General features: G+C 46.8%; 1 protein-coding gene across 1 annotated transcript in view; it reads right to left on the bottom strand.

The window, feature by feature from the left end:
- Positions 1–4,961: 4,961 nt before the first annotated feature.
- The window catches only part of kif1c (kinesin family member 1C), a 33,871-nt gene continuing 19,381 nt past the window's right edge, over positions 4,962–19,451 (bottom strand). The window contains exons 19-27 of the mRNA XM_061709494.1: positions 18,899–18,982; positions 16,479–16,659; positions 16,106–16,178; positions 13,717–13,815; positions 13,457–13,618; positions 10,439–10,735; positions 9,553–9,642; positions 9,114–9,411; positions 4,962–7,767 (exon numbers count right to left, since the gene is read on the bottom strand). Of these exons, the coding sequence (XP_061565478.1) occupies positions 6,941–7,767; positions 9,114–9,411; positions 9,553–9,642; positions 10,439–10,735; positions 13,457–13,618; positions 13,717–13,815; positions 16,106–16,178; positions 16,479–16,659; positions 18,899–18,982 (2,111 nt within the window). The 3' untranslated portion in view covers positions 4,962–6,940. The remainder of the gene's footprint in view (positions 7,768–9,113; positions 9,412–9,552; positions 9,643–10,438; positions 10,736–13,456; positions 13,619–13,716; positions 13,816–16,105; positions 16,179–16,478; positions 16,660–18,898; positions 18,983–19,451) is intronic.

Genomic DNA, 19,451 nt, shown 5'->3' with positions numbered 1-19,451 from the left:
ATTGATGCAGTTCCGCCCCCTCTCTTGCCCCCCCTGGTAGAAAATAGAAAGTTAAAATCTGGCGGGGAGGCCTCAGTGAGAACAACAGGTGCATCTGTGCCAAGCCATGTCTCTGTAAGGAGAATACAGTCCAGTTTCCTGTCTAAAATCAGGTCATTTATAATAAAGGATTTGTTTAAAAGAGAGCGCACGTTCAGCACAGCCATCAGCCATCATTATTAACTCTCTCTTTAGGGTAAAGATAACCAGATCTCGCCCAATCACAGGTACACATAGCTGTGGCTACAAATGTAGCAGCTGTGGCTACAAACGTAGCAGCTGTGGCTACAAACGTAGCAGCTGTGGCTACAAACGTAGCAGCCGTGGCTACAAACGTAGCAGCCGTTGCTACAAACGTAGCAGCCGTGGCTACAAACGTAGCAGCCTTGGCTACAAACGTAGCAGCTGTGGCTACAAACGTAGCAGCTGTGGCTACAAACATAGCAGCTGTGGCTACAGATGTAGCAGATGTGGCTACAAACGTAGCAGCCGTGGCTACAAACGTAGCAGCCGTGGCTACAAACGTAGCAGCCGTGGCTACAGACGTAGCAGCCGTGGCTACAGACGTAGCAGCCGTGGCTACAGACGTAGCAGCCGTGGCTACAAACGTAGCAGCCGTGGCTACAAACGTAGCAGCCGTGGCTACAAACGTAGCAGCTGTGGCTACAAACGTAGCAGCCGTGGCTACAGACGTAGCAGCCGTGGCTACAGACGTAGCAGCTGTGGCTACAAACGTAGCAGCTGTGGCTACAAACGTAGCAGCCGTGGCTACAAACGTAGCAGCTGTGGCTACAAACGTAGCAGCCGTGGCTACAAACGTAGCAGCTGTGGCTACAAACGTAGCAGCCGTGGCTACAAACGTAGCAGCTGTGGCTACAAACGTAGCAGCCGTGGCTACAAATGTAGCAGCCGTGGCTACAAACGTAGCTACCACCACCAGTGAGAATGAATTAATGAATTAATGATTTCTGTAAAGCTCTGGGTGTCTTGAAGGAGCTGTAGAAATCCAAGTCATTATTATTATTATTATTATTATTATTATAGTAAGCATTACTTTTTTCCACCTTTTTTTCTTGAAATTTCGCCTTTTCTTCGCCTTTTTTTCTGAATTTTTTTCTTTGTTTTCCTCTTTTTTTCACCTTTTTTTCCTTATTTTTTTCCTCTTTTTTTCACCTTTTTTTCCTTATTTTTTTCCCTCTTTTTTTCACCTTTTTTTCCTTATTTTTTTCTTTATTTTCCTCCTTTTTAGTAATAACAAAGTAAACAGACTTTCAATAAACGACATAAGTGACAACCTTCCAGATTTATCATCTATAACATCAGCAGTATAAATCATAACGATAAAGAACACTATTATGTACTAAAGGATGAATTATTATAACAGAATTGGGATCCAATATATAAAGAAAATGATACTAACACATTTTTAAGTTTATTTAAAACACTGTATGAAAAAAATTGTCTAATTAAACAGAATATAACTAATAACTATAAGGATAAAAATTGTCCAATTAAACAGAATATAAGTAATAAATATCGCCTTTTTTCTTTTTTTTTCCTTATTCTTCCGCCTTTTTTTCCGACTTTTTTTCCTTTTTTTTTATTTTTTTCCTTATTTTTCCTCTTTTTTCGCCTTTTTTTCTTTATTTCTTTCCTTATTTTTGCTTATTTTTAAGTGTATTTAAAACACCGTATGATCAAAATTGTCCAATTTAACAGAATATAACTAATAAATATAAGGATAAAAATCGTCCAATTAAACAGAATATAACTAATAAATATCGCCTTTTTTCCAACTTTTTTTCTTTCTTTTTTCCCTTATTTTTCATTTTTTCCTTATTTTTCCTCTTTTTTTCGCCTTTTTCTGCCTTTTTTTCCTTATTTTTAAGTGTATTTAAAACACTGTATGATAAAAATTGTCCAATTAAACAGAATATAACTAATAAATATAAGGATTGCAGAATGCGGTGAAAAAGAAAAACCCTTTATATCGAGAGAGAAACAGGAAACAGGAAACAGAGACGGGAGTTTGAGGTTCTGACACTTTATTGCATCATGTGGTTCTGCAGGCGGAGCCTGGGATTGGTTCCTGACGCAACACAAACAAAACAATCCAGAGGGAGGAGAGGGGGCGGGGCCTCCAGGAGGGGGCGGGGTCTCCGCGAGGGGGCGGGGCTCGCCCTGATGGTACGTTCTGTTCCAGAGTGATGTCACGGCGGCCTGTGATGTCACAGCGGCCTGTGATGTCACAGGTTTTCGAGGCCGTGATTGGAGCAGAGGCAGGAAATGGGCGGAGTCAGTCAGCCAAGGGAATTCCAGAAAGTTCTGGAAGTTCCAGTCGGGCGTTTCCATGGAAACGGTCCCTAAGGCCCCGCCCCCCGAGGCCCCACCCACATCAGGCCCCGCCCCCTTAAAAAACCAAAAGACAATGAAAACAGAAAAAACGGTTAAAATAAAAAACAATACGGTTCCAAATGTAAAACAAACTTGGGATAATGTTTGTAAATTAACCAGGAAACACACACACACACACACACACACACACACACACACACACACACACACACACACACACACACACACACACACACACACACAGAACCAGGTGTTAATTAGACTTTATAATAATTAATAAGGATAATAATAATGATGACATCACAAAGCTGAAGCGGTGGGCGGGGCTAAAATACTCGAATGAATACACACAGAAACAACAGCCAATCAGAGGCCTGAGCTGCAAACAAAGCACAAACTAATAAACTACATTTCCCATCAGCACCGGCGGCGGCGCCGGCTCAGGATTGTCCTGTGATTGGTCGATTCCAAAGACACAAGAAAAGAAAAACACAAAAAACACCAACGCTGCTCCGACCAATCACAACCTGCGTTAGGCCACGCCCAGTCTGCTGGCCACGCCCACTCTGCTGGCCACGCCCACTCTGCTGGCCACGCCCACTCTGCTGACCACGCCCACTCTGCTGGCCACGCCCACTCTGCTGGCCACGCCCACTCTGAGGGCCACGCCCACTCTGCTGGCCACGCCCACTCTGAGGGCCACGCCCACTCTGAGGGCCACGCCCACTCTGCTGGAGGAGCGCTCCCATTGGCTGAAGGACTTAAAGTCACAGAGCTCGTATTTGCTCCCAAGTCGCGGCTTGTGGAGACAGGACAGTTTAGGGCTGAACGATTCATTGCATTTGCGATAATATTGCCATGTGATAAAACAAGATTTTCTAACCGCAAAAGCTGCAATTTGACCAGATCACGTGATCAGATCACGTGATCTGGTCACGTTGCCGGCAGGGGAAAAAAGTAAACAGTGCGGCGTGTCCGTGTGTAACCTAAATCTACCATGGCCTCAGTGTTAGGGCTCGGCCCGGCGGGGCTTTATAAATGTATTAAATATATGAGCGCGGAGTCGGCGAGGAGCTGCGCGCGGCGCCGAGCACGAGCCGGGCGCGCACCGGTGGACAGTGGAGTCGCTGTGAAGCCTGATTTATGGTTCCGTGTTAAATCGACGCGTACCCTACGGCGTAGGTCACGCGGCGACGCGCAACGTACGGCGTAGTCTCTGCGTTGGTGTAACGCGGAACCATAAATCAGCCAGTTGTTGCTGGTTGGTTTTGTTAACTCTGAGCTTTGTTGGTTTGTTTGTTAGTTTGCTGGTGGTTTTTTTTTCTCTCTGTGATTTTTGAGTTATTTATGAAGAAGTTCTGAGTTTTTTGTTCCCTGTGGGAGTTTTTCTGTGTTTTTCTATTAAACTCTGCCTCGTTTTGGCTAAAGTTTAACCCGGTTTGGTGTCGTGTGATTGGGTTCAGAGAACGACCCATAACACTCGTGTACAGACGTGTTAAAGAGGTAAAGACACAGATTTGTTTTCTATATTGTTGTAATCTGTGCTTTAAATAAATCTGACATTGTTTATTATAAAACAGACTGATTTATTGCTTGTGTAGTTGAAAAATACATGAGAACACGACCTTGAAAAAATAATCGCATATTAAATCGCAATATTGAGGAAAAAAAATCGCAATTAGATTATTTTCAAAAATCGTTCAGCCCTAGTACAGTTAGCATGTAGCTAACGTAACCGCTAACACCAGAACGCCTGTAGCTGATTGGCTGGTGAACTGTCTGGAAACAGGAAGTGCCTCGACTCGGCGGCGCGGGAGCGACGTCCCACTTCCTGTTTACCTTTACTACCAACCAGGAGTCCTGTCCTCGTTTACTAGTAACTAGTACTAGTAACTACTAGTAACTAGTTACTAGTAACTACTAGTTACTATTAACTAGTAGTTACTAGTACTAGTAACTAGTACTATTACTAGCACCAGTACTGTTTCAGAGTTCCAGCAGAGTTCATTGTTATTCGTCTCAGTTTATTCTAAACGTTGATCATGTCTCGTCCTCCTTCCTTCCTTCCTTCCTTCCTTCCTTCCTTCCTTCCTTCCCCGTCAACATCCTCCAACATCAACCGGAATTCAGTTAAAAAACAAATCAACCTGAATCGCTCTAGTTTCCCATGATTGCCAGAGGCCTTGAACGCACCGCCAGAACAGCTCATGTTCCAGAATGTTCTTCATTAAAAACGTGCAGAAACACTTCAAATATACACACAGCTCCGGAACATCTAGTAGAACAACATGTACACCGTCCTCGTGTCCGGCCCGGACCCCCCAGGGGGTCGTAGGGGGGCTAGCTGCCCCCCAGGGGGTCGTAGGGGGGCTAGCTGCCCCCCCAGAGGGTCGTAGGGCCACTTCCTGCCCCCCCAGAGGGTCGTAGGGCAACTTCCTGCCCCCCCAGAGGGTCGTAGGGCCACTTCCTGCCCCCCCCGGGCAACTTCCTGCCCCCCCAGAGGGTCGTAGGGCCACTTCCTGCCCCCCCAGAGGGTCGTAGGGCCACTTCCTGCCCCCCCCGGGCAACTTCCTGCCCCCCCAGAGGGTCGTAGGGCCACTTCCTGCCCCCCCAGAGGGTCGTAGGGCCACTTCCTGCCCCCCCAGAGGGTCGTAGGGCCACTTCCTGCCCCCTCCGGGCGGCTAGCTGCCCCCTTCGGGGCTACAGGGGCTTTCTTTGGTTTGCAGCCTTCAAGTTGCAACTAATAACCGCATAAACCTACATATAAGGGGGGCCACCTAGGGCGGGGCCACCCCAGGGCCACTAGGCCACCCCAGGGGCCACCCCAGGGGCCACCGGGGGCCCCTTGTTATCTTCTCTACGATCGCTAACTTCTCAAACCCGCAGACGGACCTCGGACTCGTCTCGCCGGGTTTTAATTAAGGCACCGGGTTGCCGTGGCAACCGTCAGAGCATCGGATTGAAACTAAAACTACAACAGTCTCACGAGTCAAACGGCCTCTCCATCCCATAGTTACTAGTAACTACTAGTAACTAGTCCGTCCCCGCGTTGGAGGAAATGAAGAGGAAAAACCCGGTCGTGGTGGATCAGAGGAACCGGCTCAGATGGACAACAGGAGCCGGTAACCATGACGACCGCCATCAGGGCCCCGTCCTGGGCCCATAAATGATTCTGTCCTTCTTCATGTAGTTTAGGGCTGAAACGATTCCTCCAATAATTCGATTACAAAAAGTGATTGAGGAATTTTCTCTGCCTGGAGGAATCGTTTAATTTTTCAGCTCAAAGCATCGTATTTCTCCCGGACTACGTTTAATGCGTCACAACGCGCTGATGCCGCGCACGTAAAGGAAGAAGAAAGAGGAGAGCAGCAAATGTCAAAAGTGTGGCAGCATTTCCAGCTGGACAGCAAGGCAACACTGTTGCATCTTCACTGTAGGACAGAGCTAGCATAGCCAGCACTGGCATAGCCAGCGCTAGCATAGCCAGCACTAGCATAGCCGGCGATAGCACAGCCGGCGCTAGCATAGCCAGCGCTAGCATAGCTAGCTAGCGTTAGCGGTTATGTTAGCGGTCCCGTTAGCGGTTCTGTTAGCCTAATACCTATTTTCTGTAATAACTTTTGAATGGTTTGACATAGAGAGTCATGGGTGGTGTCATTGGACTCGGTATTGAGTCCTTCACCTTTATTGCTTGTAAAATGTACACAAATGTGCAGCAGCCCGCCTTGGCACTCTCAAAATTTCTGTGAGGAAATTGTCTAGTTAGTGCCACGGCTGCGCCACCCTGCGCCACCCGACTCCTCAATAGCTCCGCAATGGAGGAGGAGTGCCTGGGCGCGTAACTAGTCCCACAGCTTTGAGAAAACGCAAAAAGTAAAAAACGTAGAAACGTGCGCCTTAATCGGGAATCGATTGGTATGACTTTTATTAGCGATTGGCGTGCACATTTTTGCGCAACGTGCACAAACGTGCGCTTTTTGCCCCATCCGGAACGCATTGCAAGAACTTTGGGGCCTCACCACTCGCACACCGTTACTCGAAAAATTCTGAACCAATTTAGAAAGTTGTAGGCCCTGAATTTAACTACAGTCCTGTGGATTTTCAGAGCGATGGCATAAATAGTTTTTGCACGAAGTGCATAAACATTTCCAAATTTCCAAACTAATGGGAACACTAAACAATGGGAATGGGAAAATTAAATGAATTAATGAGATTAACGTTACGGTGCCGTGCTAACGTAACGTTAGCCCTGTGGAGGGCTGAGTTTCTGTTAATTATGACGACTGTCCATGCGGCTAACGCATTTAATCTGTAAAACTACAGAGGTGGAGGTGTGGTGGTCTGATTACCCATGATCCTCTCTGATTGACGGCTGATTGGTTGCTGATCTGAGCTTGTTCTGATCCACCAGGACCGATACAGTGTTACTATGGCAACAGACGACCCGTGCAAACACACACACACACACACACACACAGCCCTCACACACACACACGTCCACAGCTGGGCTGCCGTCGGCCAATCAGGCGTCCCGTTAGCCGCCCCGCTAGCCGTCCTTGTTGCTCTTCAGGTCCGGCGCGCTGAACTGCCGCCTCATCCTGGGGGGGGTGTGGAAGCCCCACCCCCCGGGGGGCGGGGCCAGGGCCAGCAGCATGTCGGGGGGCGGCGGCGGGGGGGCTCCGGGGGCCCCGGGCCGCGGCAGGCTGTGGTAGTGGTGGGGGGGCCCCAGCCCCACCCCCGGCCCCGGGGGGTGGAATGGTGCATTGTGGGGGTTGAAGTACGGGTGGTGGTAGAACTGGAACCCGGCCGCGGCCCCGTCTCTGTCCCTGGCCCCGCCCCCTGCTCCGGCTCCGCCCCTGGGCCCGGGCGACGCCCCCCTCCTCTGCCGGGGGCGGCCCTGGTGCTGCTGCTGCTGCTCGTTGCCATGGTTACCGTTGTTATGGGAGGAGCTGTCCAGGGAGTTGCGGCGGTAGCGGCGCTGCTGGTTCTGGTTGCCCTGGTGGTTGCCCTGGTGGTTGCCCCCCTGGTTGCCGTGGTTACGGCCCTGGTGCCAGCCGCGGTGGGGGCTGGGCGTGCGGTGGCGAGGGGGGGGCGGGGCCTGGAAGGGGAGGGGTAGCAGGCCCTGGAACGGCGGCGGCGGCGACGGGGAGGCCTTGCCCTCGTTCTGGTCCCCCCCAGGCGCCCCGGGCCCCCCGGGGCCCCCAATACCCTCACCCCCCACCAGCCCCAGGGCCTGCAGCGCGGCGCTGGCCGGTCCCCAGGACAACCGGTGGGCCGGGTTACTCTTGAAGGGGAACTTCAGCTTGCACTCCTGGGGGGGGATGAAGCGGCCGGTACCGGGCAGGTGGACCGGGACGGTGGGGGGGGCCGGACCTGGGGGGGGAGAGAGGACAGGTCAGGTGACCCGGAGATCAATGACTACAAGACTTTATTCATCAAAGACCGGGGTCAAAGGTCAAAGGGGGTAGAACCTGACTGATCACCATCAGATCTGGAGGGCGGGCGTTCTGCTAGTAAGTTATTTACAAGACCTGATAGAGCCTTATGTTCCTGGCAGAGTTAGAGTCAGTAGTCATAGTTGAAAAGGAAAGATCCTGGAGGCAACTATGTTATATTAGACACTATATAAATACAATTGAATTGAATTGGATGGATGGATGATGGATGTATGATGGATGTATGGATGATGGATGGATGGATGGATGGATGGATGTATGATGGATGTATGATGGATGGATGATGGATGGATGGATGATGGATGATGGATTGATGATGGATGGATGATGGATGGATGATGGATGGATGGATGGATGGATGATGGATGAAGGATGGATGGATGATGGATTGATGATGGATGGATGATGGATGGATGATGGATGTATGATGGATGTATGATGGATGGATGATGGATGGATGAAGGATGGATGATGGATGGATGATGGATGGATGGATGGATGATGGATGTATGATGGATGTATGATGGATGGATGGATGAAGGATGGATGATGGATGGATGAAGGATGGATGATGGATGGATGATGGATGGATGATGGATGGATGATGGATGGATGGATGATGGATGGATGATGGATGGATGAAGGATGGATGATGGATGGATGATGGATGGATGATGGATGGATGATGGATGGATGGATGATGGATGGATGATGGATGGATGATGGATGGATGATGGATGGATGGATGATGGATGTATGATGGATGGATGATGGATGGATGGATGAAGGATGGATGATGGATGATGGATTGATGATGGATGGATGATGGATGGATGATGGATGGATGTATGATGGATGGATGATGGATGGATGATGGATGTATGATGGATGAATGATGGATGTATGATGGATGGATGATGGATGTATGATGGATGGATGATGGATGGATGATGGATGGATGATGGATGATTAAAATTACTTGCCCAAAACGGCTCAGCCCCACAGTATTTACAAGACCTGATAGTGCCTTATGTTCCTGGCAGAGCTCTCCGCTCTCAGAGTGCAGGTTTACTCGTAGTTCCTAGTCTCTAAATGTAGATTTGGAGGGCGGGCGTTCTGCTATTAGGCACCATTACTATGGAACCAACTTCCAATCTGGGTTCTGGTTCTGGTTCTCACCTGGGTTCTGGTTCTCACCTGGGTTCTGGTTCTGGTTCTCACCTGGGTTCTGGTTCTGGTTCTCACCTGGGTTCTGGTTCTCACCTGGGCTCTGGTTCTGGTTCTGGCCCCGCAGCTTCTTGCTGATGTTCTGCTGCTGCAGGTTGAGGATCCGCTGCTGTTCCTGCTTCAGCCAGCGGAGGCGTCCTCTCCGGAACGCCGGGTCCTCGTCCATCAGCCGCTTGACTCGGACCTCCGGGACGCCGCCCGCTCCGCCCCCCTCGCTGGCTCCGCCCACCTCATCGGCTCCGCCCATATCACTGGCTCCGCCCACCTCGTCAGCCCCGCCCACATCGCCGTCGCCCTGAGGAGACTCGCCCCGTTCTCCGTTCATGTCGTCGTCCTGGAAACGAGATGGTGTTCAGCCGCATTTAGTAATAAACGTCCAAAACTGTCATTTCACTTTGTAATAAAGCCCCATTTGGGATCAGGTCCCCAGGACACTACGATCTGGCGCTAGCAGGAAGTGCTAACGCTAACCTACCTGCACGGGGATGATGCTCTCCATCTTGATCATTCTGTCTCTCAGAGCTCGGATTTCCTCGTCCTTCATGTTGTTCTGCAGTTTCACCTCCTGCAGGAAACACGACAGATCAACTTCCTGATTTATTGATCGGAAAACCTATTTCAGACGGAGCCAAATCACTTTAAAGTTCATCTTCCCGTTGAGTTTCACGCTCTGACATTTTCTACCCACAAACCATCAGGCTACTGAAGCAATCCCTTTGTAGCACAACATAATGGTGCCCCGTGTGAGGCCTTTGATACGCCGGCCTTGTTTCATGTCTCTGTAAAATAATACTAATTCAAAAAAAGAATAAAAAAAACGTTCTTTTTTTAATTGTGTTTTTATTTTTAATTTCGTTTTTAATAAAAAAATAAATACATTTTTAATTCAATTTAAATACTTTTTTATTATTATTGATTCATTTTGATAATTCATTGCATCTTCGTAAGACAATTAAACAAAATAATACTAATAATAATACTAAAAAATAATACTAATTAAAAAAAATAATAAAAAAACGTTATTTTTTTAATTGCATTTTTATTTTTAATTTCGTTTTTAATAAAAAAATAAATACATTTTTAATTCAATTTAATTTTTTTTTTAATTATTATTGATTCATTTTGATAATTCATTGCATCTTCGTAAGACAATTATTAGTAACTCTAATAACTGAACCTGCACCCCCTTTGTGGCAGAACAAGGTGTTTTTTTAGCGGCTTGTCTCCTAGCCCCAGGGCGTTACGTGTCTCCTTGTGTCCCCTACGTGTCTCCTTGTGTCCCCTACGTGTCTCCGTGTGTCCCGTACGTGTCTCCTTGTGTCCCCTACGTGTCTCCGTGTGTCTCCTACGTGTCTCCTCACCTCCAGGATGTCCGTCAGCTTGTCGATGTGAGCCTTCAGGTCGTAGACGCCGGTCTTGCCCCCGCCCTCGTCGCCGGGCCCCCCGGGTCCCCCGGGGCCCCCAGGGCCGCCCTCGTCCCCGGGGGGGCTCCTCTCCTCCCCGATCCCCACCGTGTCACACACGTCCTGGGCCACGGCCGTCCAGCTGTCCCGCCCCCCCCCGTCCTTCTTGGCGTACATGCGACACAGTTCCTTCATCTTCACGATGGACAACGCCTCGATCTCCTGCCGGGAGTGGCGGAAGTCTCCCAGCGCCACCTGGGGGGAGAAGAGGGGATAACAGGGCTTGGTCGCCAAGGTGCATTCTGGGCCGCGGCGGCCATCTTGGCAGCCTTGTGAGTTTAAACAGCAGGGTAGTAGCACCAAGTGAACAGATGGAACGCAAAAAGATGTTAAAATACAACAAACAAAAGTTTTTGTGTATCAGTTTGTGGAATTAAACTGTGGAATGATTTGGAGAATGATTTGGAGTTAAAAGAATGTACAAACATAAAACAATTTAAAAAGAAATATAAAGACAGTTTATTTGAGGTATAAAAAAGAAGACTGTGTTTAAAGATCAGCAGCTGTGTGTTTTGCTATTTAGTCATGCTGTCTTTGTATGTTTGTATAGATATACGTATTATATTTATATCATAGTCATATTATATTTATGTCATAGTTACATTATATTTATGATAGAGCTTACATTTGGTATTAAACAGGTTATTTTTGTAAAAATGATATATATTTATTTATTTATACAAATTAGTGTATAGTATAAAGTGTAAATACAGGCATATAATTTATGTTTAGTTGTGGAAAGGGGGTGGGATTAAATAAGTTTAAACTTCCTCCCACTCCTTTTCCAACATGTTACTGAAATATGTTTTTTGATGTGTTTTTTTTTTCTTTATGTGGTGGAATGCCAACCTGTATTTGTTTCTCTTATCTTTTTTCTTGTTTTTTTTATATATATACATGTTCGAAATAAATAATAATAAATAAAAAAACGAACGAAACTGCTGGAAAGGAACTGGAATTTACCGGGACCTTAAACAAGGAAGCCAGGGGTCGGAACATGGAGAAAATAATGATTATTAACAGTTTGAGGATGAGGATTTACTGCTGCAGTTCTGCAGAACCACCGTCTTACTACCTTGTTTAGGAGTGTTTGGCAGCTGCTTTGGTAAATGTTTGACTCGCCATGTGTTTCAATAAATTACTATAATAGTACAACATACAGTACATGTTTTGTATTACTCTTACTTTTGTCTTTTCTTTGTTTTTTGACTGCTATACAGGACTGTCTCAGAAAATTTGAATATTGTGATAAAGTTCTTTATTTTCTGTAATGCAATAAAAAAAAATGCAATTAAAAAAAAGTCATACATTCTGGATTGATTACAAATCAACTGAAATATTGCAAGCCTTTTATTATTTTAATATTGCTGATCCTGGTTTACAGTTTAAGAAAACTCAAATATCCTATCTCAAAAAATTAGAATATTCTGGGAATGTTAATCTCAAACTGTAAGCCCAACACATTCTCACTCCCAGCTCGTCAAAAACCGACGCTTGGTCAGGGCCCTTCGGCGTCAGTTTCTGATGCACAAGGTCGCCCTCAGCGTCTTAGCAACGATGGAACGGGCTCTCAACAGATTCTAATGTAATTCCACCCAACCCGGCCGCGTCATTTCAAGCCGCTGAGAGCATCAGTCCCATTGGATAACTGAGGATCGGACACACGGAAGTATTCTAATTACTGTCCGTTTTGACGTTAACTGCGATTTTCACAATGATATCTGCAACATTTCTGAAGGCAGAAACACCACTGTATCCTTGTTAATTACACAACATTAGTGGGTTCATTTCCTGCACATCAATTTTCATGTTTTTCCCTTCGATTCTGAGAAAGAAAGAGTTGTTTTATCAGTGATGGATAACTGTAGGCAATACACTACCCATAATCCTCAGCTACCGTTGCTATAGAGACGACGCCAGTCCGCTTTGCTTGACAAAATCGTTTTAACTATTTATATGTATTATTTATTATTATTATTATTATTATTATTATTATTATTATTATTATTATTATTATTATTATTATTATTTATATATAACTATTTTAACATTTCTAAACACAAAAGTGTCCTTGATAATTCAATAATACAATAGGTTCATGTTAAGGACATCAGTTTTAATTAGTTCTCCTTCGATTATGACATGTTATTAATGCTCAGTAGGCACAGGAGGTTTGTTATGTATTGTTATAGGTTTGCCTATGAGGCCTATTTCGTGTCTTTCTTTGCACAGTTCACTAACGCTTTGAGCTAGGAGGCTGAAATTCTAGACTCTGTATCAGGAGGGGACTCTCATCCACTGTGCCGAGTTTCAGATCTGTGTAACCTTCGGAAGTGTCAAAGGTCACCGCGTCTGTTGCTTTTCGGCCTGCGAAGACTATTTTGTGTCTTTTTGTGCATAGTTCACTAACACTTTGAGCTAAGAGGCTGAAATTTTTAGACTCTGTATCAGGAGGTGACTCTCATCCACTGTGCCGAGTTTCAGATCTGTGTGACCTTCGGAAGTGCCAAAGGTCACCGTGTGTGGTGCCTTTTTCGGGCCTTTTTTGTGTGTTTTTTGAATAATTCACTAACGCTTTGAGCTGGGAGGCTGATTTTTGACTATGTTGCAATGCAGAAGGCCCTTTGCTAGGATCCTTTGGTCCCGTGGCTGTACGACTTCCACAGAGCTAGTTGGCGTTGCAGAAGGTTCACAGATTTGAGACTTGGCAAGCCCAATCAAGGCCCCATATGGAGGCCACAGGTCAGGTTTTACTTGGTTTGGTCAAATATTGTGGCAACGGTGTCCGTTCGAATGTTGGAAAAGGTGACGTTTCAAAGCCCCACCCATCGAAAAGTACAGGTCTGATCTTCACCAAACTAACGTCTGTCTGATCAGGGGAACGGTCATTAGCATGCATATTAGCATGTCTGGTACCTCGTAGCAGATCTCCTTCACCGCCTGCATCCTCAGGTCGTCCACCGTGACCCGTTTGGGGTCTTTGCTGATGCGTCTCCTCTGGGGAATCTGGTAAACCCGGAGCGGTTCCCTCCTCTTCCCGCTGCTGGGGAGGCCGACCCGCTTCACGATGGACTGGACCTGCAGAACCGGGACACGGTGTGGCCGGGTCAGGTCTGGAGTCCAGGTGACCCGGGTCTGGAACCAGAACCTGCACCGGGCCGGCGTTCAGGACTCACCTTATTGGCCGGCAGCTTCTCCCTCAGCGACGAGATCAGTCTCCAACTTTCCTCACAGGAACGTTTGTCCGAGTCGTCGCCGCTGTCGCTGTCGGCGTACTGGAGAGAAGCTAGCGGTTAGCAACGGTCGGCGTACTGGAGAGAAGCTAGTGGTTAGCATTAGCAACCATCGGCGTACTGGAAGAAGCTAGCAGTTAGCATTAGCAACCATCGGCGCACTGGAGAGAAGCTAGCGGTTAGCAACGGTCGGTGTACTGGAGAGAAGCTAGCAGTTAGCATTAGCAACCATCGGCGTACTGGAGAGAAGCTAGCGGTTAGAAACACTCGTACTGGAGAGAAGCTAGCGGTTAGCAACACTCTTTCCTCTTTGTCTTTCCTCTTTTTTCTCTTTTTTTCCTATTTTTCCTGTTTTTTCCTCCTTTTTTAAATTTTTTCCTCTTTTTCTCTCTTTTTCCTCTTTTTTCCTAATTTTCCAAATTTTTCCTCCCTTTTTTCCTCTTTTTTCTCATTGTTTCCACTTTTTTCTCCTTTTTCCTATTTATTTCTCTTTTTTCATTTTTTTTCCTCTTTTATCCTCATTTTTTCAAATTTTTTCCTCCCTTTTTTCCTATTTTTTTCCTCTTTTTTACTCATTTTTTCAAATTTTTTCCTCCCTTCTTCCTCTTTTTTCAAAAATTTTCCCCTTTTTTCCTATTTTTTCTCATTTTTTTCCTTTTTTCTCCTCATTTTTCCTTATTTTCATAAAGCATCTTTTTACAAAGAAATGTACGTTTTACGTCTCATTTATTTATTCACACACGTAATTTTTTCCTTTGTCTTTCTTTCCTCTCTTTTCTCTTTTTTTCCCTATTTTTTCCTTTTTTTCCTCTTTTTTCCAAATGTTTTCTTTTTTTCTCTCCCTTTTTTCCTCTTTTTTTCAATTTTTTCCTCTTTTTTTCCTATTTTTTCCTCTTTTTTTCCCTTTTTTCTCATTTTTTCCTTTTTTTGCTGTCGGCGTACTGGAGAGAAGCTAGCGGTTAGCATGGAAGTGCTGCTGTTACAACGGTTAACAACTCCCCCTCCCAACGGCAGGAAGTGCTGCTGTTACCATGGTTAAAGTATTAAGTTTACAGGTTAAAGTATATGAAGACTTTGGTGACTGAGTCATGTGACCAGTTCTGGCTGAAGGAATGAGTCAGCAGCTGACTTGCGGTTGCCACGGAAACCAGAACCTCACTTAAGAATCTTCCGGTTTGGCTGTGAGAAAATCCAGATTTTGGTCTCAAATCACTCTGATTTGTGATCAAACCGTAGCTTGTAGCAGAAAAACTAATTTTATTCAGATATTCCTTACTTATTTGTTATCTGTAATGTTTATTCTTATTTGTATTTATTTACTTATTTATTATTTTTTTATTTATTTATATATCTTTGTATGTTTTTATTTTTTTAACTTTATCGTTTTTATTTTTATCTCTGAATGGTACAATACTTTAGTTGTAGGGGACATGTGGGGGTTATATCATATTTACTATGTTAATTCTAATTCTCTTGAATCTAATTATTCTGTAAAACTTGAAAAAACAATAAAAAGACCTTAAATAAAAAAAAGAGTGAGTAAGGTCAGTGCGAAGACAGAGTGAGATTCTTTTGAATAAAACGTTTGATTACATTACAGTGAATGGAGACTGAGACAGGTATTGGCACCGCTTTATCCCCCCCGTTTAAATTTTGTGCATACCCCGCCTGTCAAAGTCACATTTTATGAATCCCAACACCTATGTCTACATTCTGACCAAAAATTATTTGTCTCCTTTTTACGGTTTGGCCTTGAGCTCGAGTTACAAATAAACATTTGGGTTATTTTTTACTGTTTCTCACACTCTAGCAACAGACATTCCGCACTCTAGATTTGACGAAAAAGTGATTTCCAGTCCTCGCTTGAGTGCTCATATTTTGAAAAGTTTACATCTTAGGAAAAAACTGTTTGGTGTTTCGGAGAGAAGAGAAGTTTTCCTCCGTTTTGAAGTTTGAATCACATTTCTACGTGCAAGTATGAGAAAGCTAGATGACTCAGAAAAAAGGTGAAGACCCGGTCAGACCCGGTCAGACCCGGTCAGACCCGGTCAGACCCGGTCAGACCCGGTCAGACCCGGTCCGACCCGGTCCAGACCCGGTCAGACCCGGTCAGACCCGGTCCAGACCCGGTCAGACCCGGTCAGACCCGGTCCGACCCGGTCAGACCCGGTCAGACCCGGTCAGACCCGGTCAGACCCGGTCCGACCCGGTCAGACCCGGTCAGACCCGGTCCGACCCGGTCAGACCCGGTCAGACCCGGTCAGACCCGGTCAGACCCGGTCAGACCCGGTCAGACCCGGTCAGGACCCGGTCAGACCCGGTCCTGACTCACCAGCCGGTGCTGCTCCAGCAGCAGATCTGCCTCCTCCTTCTCTCTCCGGTACTGGATCTCCACGTCCTGCAGCCTGGAACACAGAACCGGGTCAGAACCTGGACCTGGACCTGGACCTGGACCAGGACCAGAACCTGGACCTGGAACAGGACCAGGACCAGGACCAGGACCAGAACCAGAACCTGGACCTGGACCAACCATCCATCCATCCATCCATCCATCCATCCATTCATTCATTCATCCATCCATCCATCCATCCATTCATTCATTCATTCATCCATTCATCCATCCATTCATTCATCCATCCATTCATTCATTCATCCATCCATCCATTCATTCATTCATTCATTCATTCATTCATTCATCCATTCACCTCTTCTCCATCTCCAGCTTGATGTCGATGCCCTGCTTCTCCAGCAGTTCTCTCTGGGCGTAGTTCCAGTCCTCTGGCTCCCCCTGCTGGTCGGCCGTGACGCTGCGCTCGCGCTCCAGCCGCGCCTGCTCCGGGTGGTTGAACCGGAACACGTGGTTCTTCCCCATCACCACGCGGTTGCCTAGCAACGGGAGGAGGACAGGATTACTCAACCGTCACCACGCGGTTGCCTAGCAACGGGAGGAGGAGGACAGGATTACTGAACAATCACCACGCGGTTGCCTAGCAACGGGAGGAGGACAGGATTACTCAACCGTCACCACGCGGTTGCCTAGCAACGGGAGGAGGACAGGATTACTGAACCGTCACCACGCGGTTGCCTAGCAACGGGAGGAGGACAGGATTACTCAACCGTCACCACGCGGTTGCCTAGCAACGGGAGGAGGACAGGGTTAATGAACCATCACCACGCGGTTGCCTAGCAACGGGAGGAGGACAGGGTTAATGAACCATCACCACGCGGTTGCCTAAAAAAAGTTTAAAAAAAGGAAAAAAAGTTGAAATTTTGAGAAAAAAGTTGAAATTTTGAGAAAAAAGTGGAAATGTCAAACGCACGAAAGAACGAACGCTCGCACGCAAAAAGGCACGCACGCAAAAATGGACGCCCGCCCGCACGCACGCCCGCACGAAAAAACGCACGCAAAACGCACGCAAAAACGCACAAACACACGGAAAACGCCCGCTTGCACGCACGCCCGCACGAAAAAACGCACGCAAAAACGCACAAACACACGGAAAACGCACGCAAAACGCACGCAAAAACGCACGAACGCACGCAAAACGCACGCAAAACGCACGCAAAACGCACGCAAAAACACACGCAAAAACGCACGAACGCACGCAAAACACACGCAAAAATGCACAAACGCACGAAAAAACGCAAGCAAAAACGCAAGAACGCACGGAAAAACACACGAACGCACGCAAAACGCACGCAAAAACGCACGCAAAAACGCACGCAAAAATGCACGCAAAAACGCACGCACGAAAAAACGCACGCAAAACACATGCAAAAATGTACGCAGAAGCGCACGCAAAAACGCACGAACGCACGGAAAAACGCACGAACGCACGCAAAAACGCACGAATGCACGAAAAAACGCACCTCTACCTTCTTCCCCATCACCACGCGGTTGCATAGCAACGGGAGGAGAGGATTACTGAACCATCACCACGCGGTTGCCTGGCAACGGAGGAGGACAGGAAGCTGTGCACACGTGTCACGGGTCTAGGGAGGAAACGCTGTCGGACACATCGATGTTCCTGGAACTTTACTGGAACCAGGAACCAAACAGCTTCCTCTGGATTCCAGCGGGAAACATCGTCTGTGATGAAGCATTCCAACAGCAGGTGGCCCCTGCAGGGACAACGACGCCTTGCAGATTGCCCCAGCCTCATACCCCCGATTGACGCATTGTCATGCAAGTTCCAGTTTCCTGAAACCCCTGCAGGAGACGACACCTTGGAAGTTGCCTCAAACAGACTTGGAACACTAGAGCACTCCATAGGGTGATTTGGAACTTAGTGACAGTCATGCCAAATGCCCGATGGGGACATTTGGCCACAGATCACATCCAACTGTAAATTACTTTTCGTCGCAAGTTCCGGCGTCTTGAATCCCTGCCGAGATGGCACCGTGGAAGTAGCTTTGACTTCCAGCTCCTGCAGAGACGAGGACTCGATACCATATATGGACTTCCTGACTCAGGGGGTAGCCCCGAATTGGAAGATCACAGGCTTCTTGTATAAAAACTCTGTTGTAAAATCTCTCTCAGCATTTCAACCAGACCCTGGTCTGTGTAGACGTGCTCACCACCGGCTGAATAAAAACTCACTCTACCACGAGCAGACTTATGAACTGATTTTGATCAATTCCTCAACACCTGTAACCACGGCGACTGTGAGGGCGGTACTTCGTCCGTAACCACAGCGACGGTACCTTGCTTGTAACCACGGCGACTGTACCTTACTTGTAACCACAGCGACTGTACCGTACTTGTAACCACGGCGACTGTACCTTACTTGTAACCACGGCGACGGTACCGTACTTGTAACCACGGCGACTGTACCTTACTTGTAACCACAGCGACGGTACCTTACTTGTAACCACAGCGACGGTACCTTACTTGTAACCACAGCGACGGTACCGTACTTGTAACCACGGCGACTGTACCTTACTTGTAACCACAGCGATGGTACCTTACTTGTAACCACAGCGACGGTACCTTACTTGTAACCACGGCGACTGTACCTTACTTGTAACCACGGCGACTGTACCTTACTTGTAACCACGGCGACGGTACCTTACTTGTAACCACGGCGACTGTACCTTACTTGTAACCATGGCGACGGTACCGTACCTTGCTTCAGCACCACGGCGTCGGTAATCTGCTTCCCGTTGACGTAGGTCTCGGCTCCAACCAGCGGCTCCAGCGTCACCACCACTACAGACGAGACACGAGGTGAAACAGCAGGAACTGAAACACCGGGAACTAAAAAAACAGCAGGAACTGAAACAACGGGAACTGAAACACCGGGAACTGAAACACCGGGAACTGGTGAGTTTTAACTGAAACCTGACGGTTCAGAGCTAAAGCTCCACAATCAGGGCTTTCCACTAAGGCATAGACTAGCCAGCCGTACTAAATAAGTAGCCAGCCGGGGGGGGTCGTAGCCACGATCGTATACACTGGTCTTAAATGTAGTAGTAGTAATAATAATAATAAAAATAATAATAATATTAACATATTCTAATTTATTTTCATTTATTGAAATAGTAAAAACATAAAATAAAAACAAAACAATAAAATAAAAACAACTGAGGAGTCAAGTTCAACATTATTAAACTAAAGTCCAGAATGCTCCAGTGGTTCCACCGAAACAACTAGGGATGCACCGAAATGAAAATTTGAG

The sequence above is a fragment of the Cololabis saira genome, chromosome 20 (assembly GCF_033807715.1).
Source record: "Cololabis saira isolate AMF1-May2022 chromosome 20, fColSai1.1, whole genome shotgun sequence".
In the NCBI taxonomy this organism is placed as follows: Eukaryota; Metazoa; Chordata; class Actinopteri; order Beloniformes; family Belonidae; genus Cololabis; species Cololabis saira.
The sequence above is the reverse complement of the archived record's forward strand: the minus strand, read 5'-3'. Positions and strand labels throughout refer to the sequence as shown.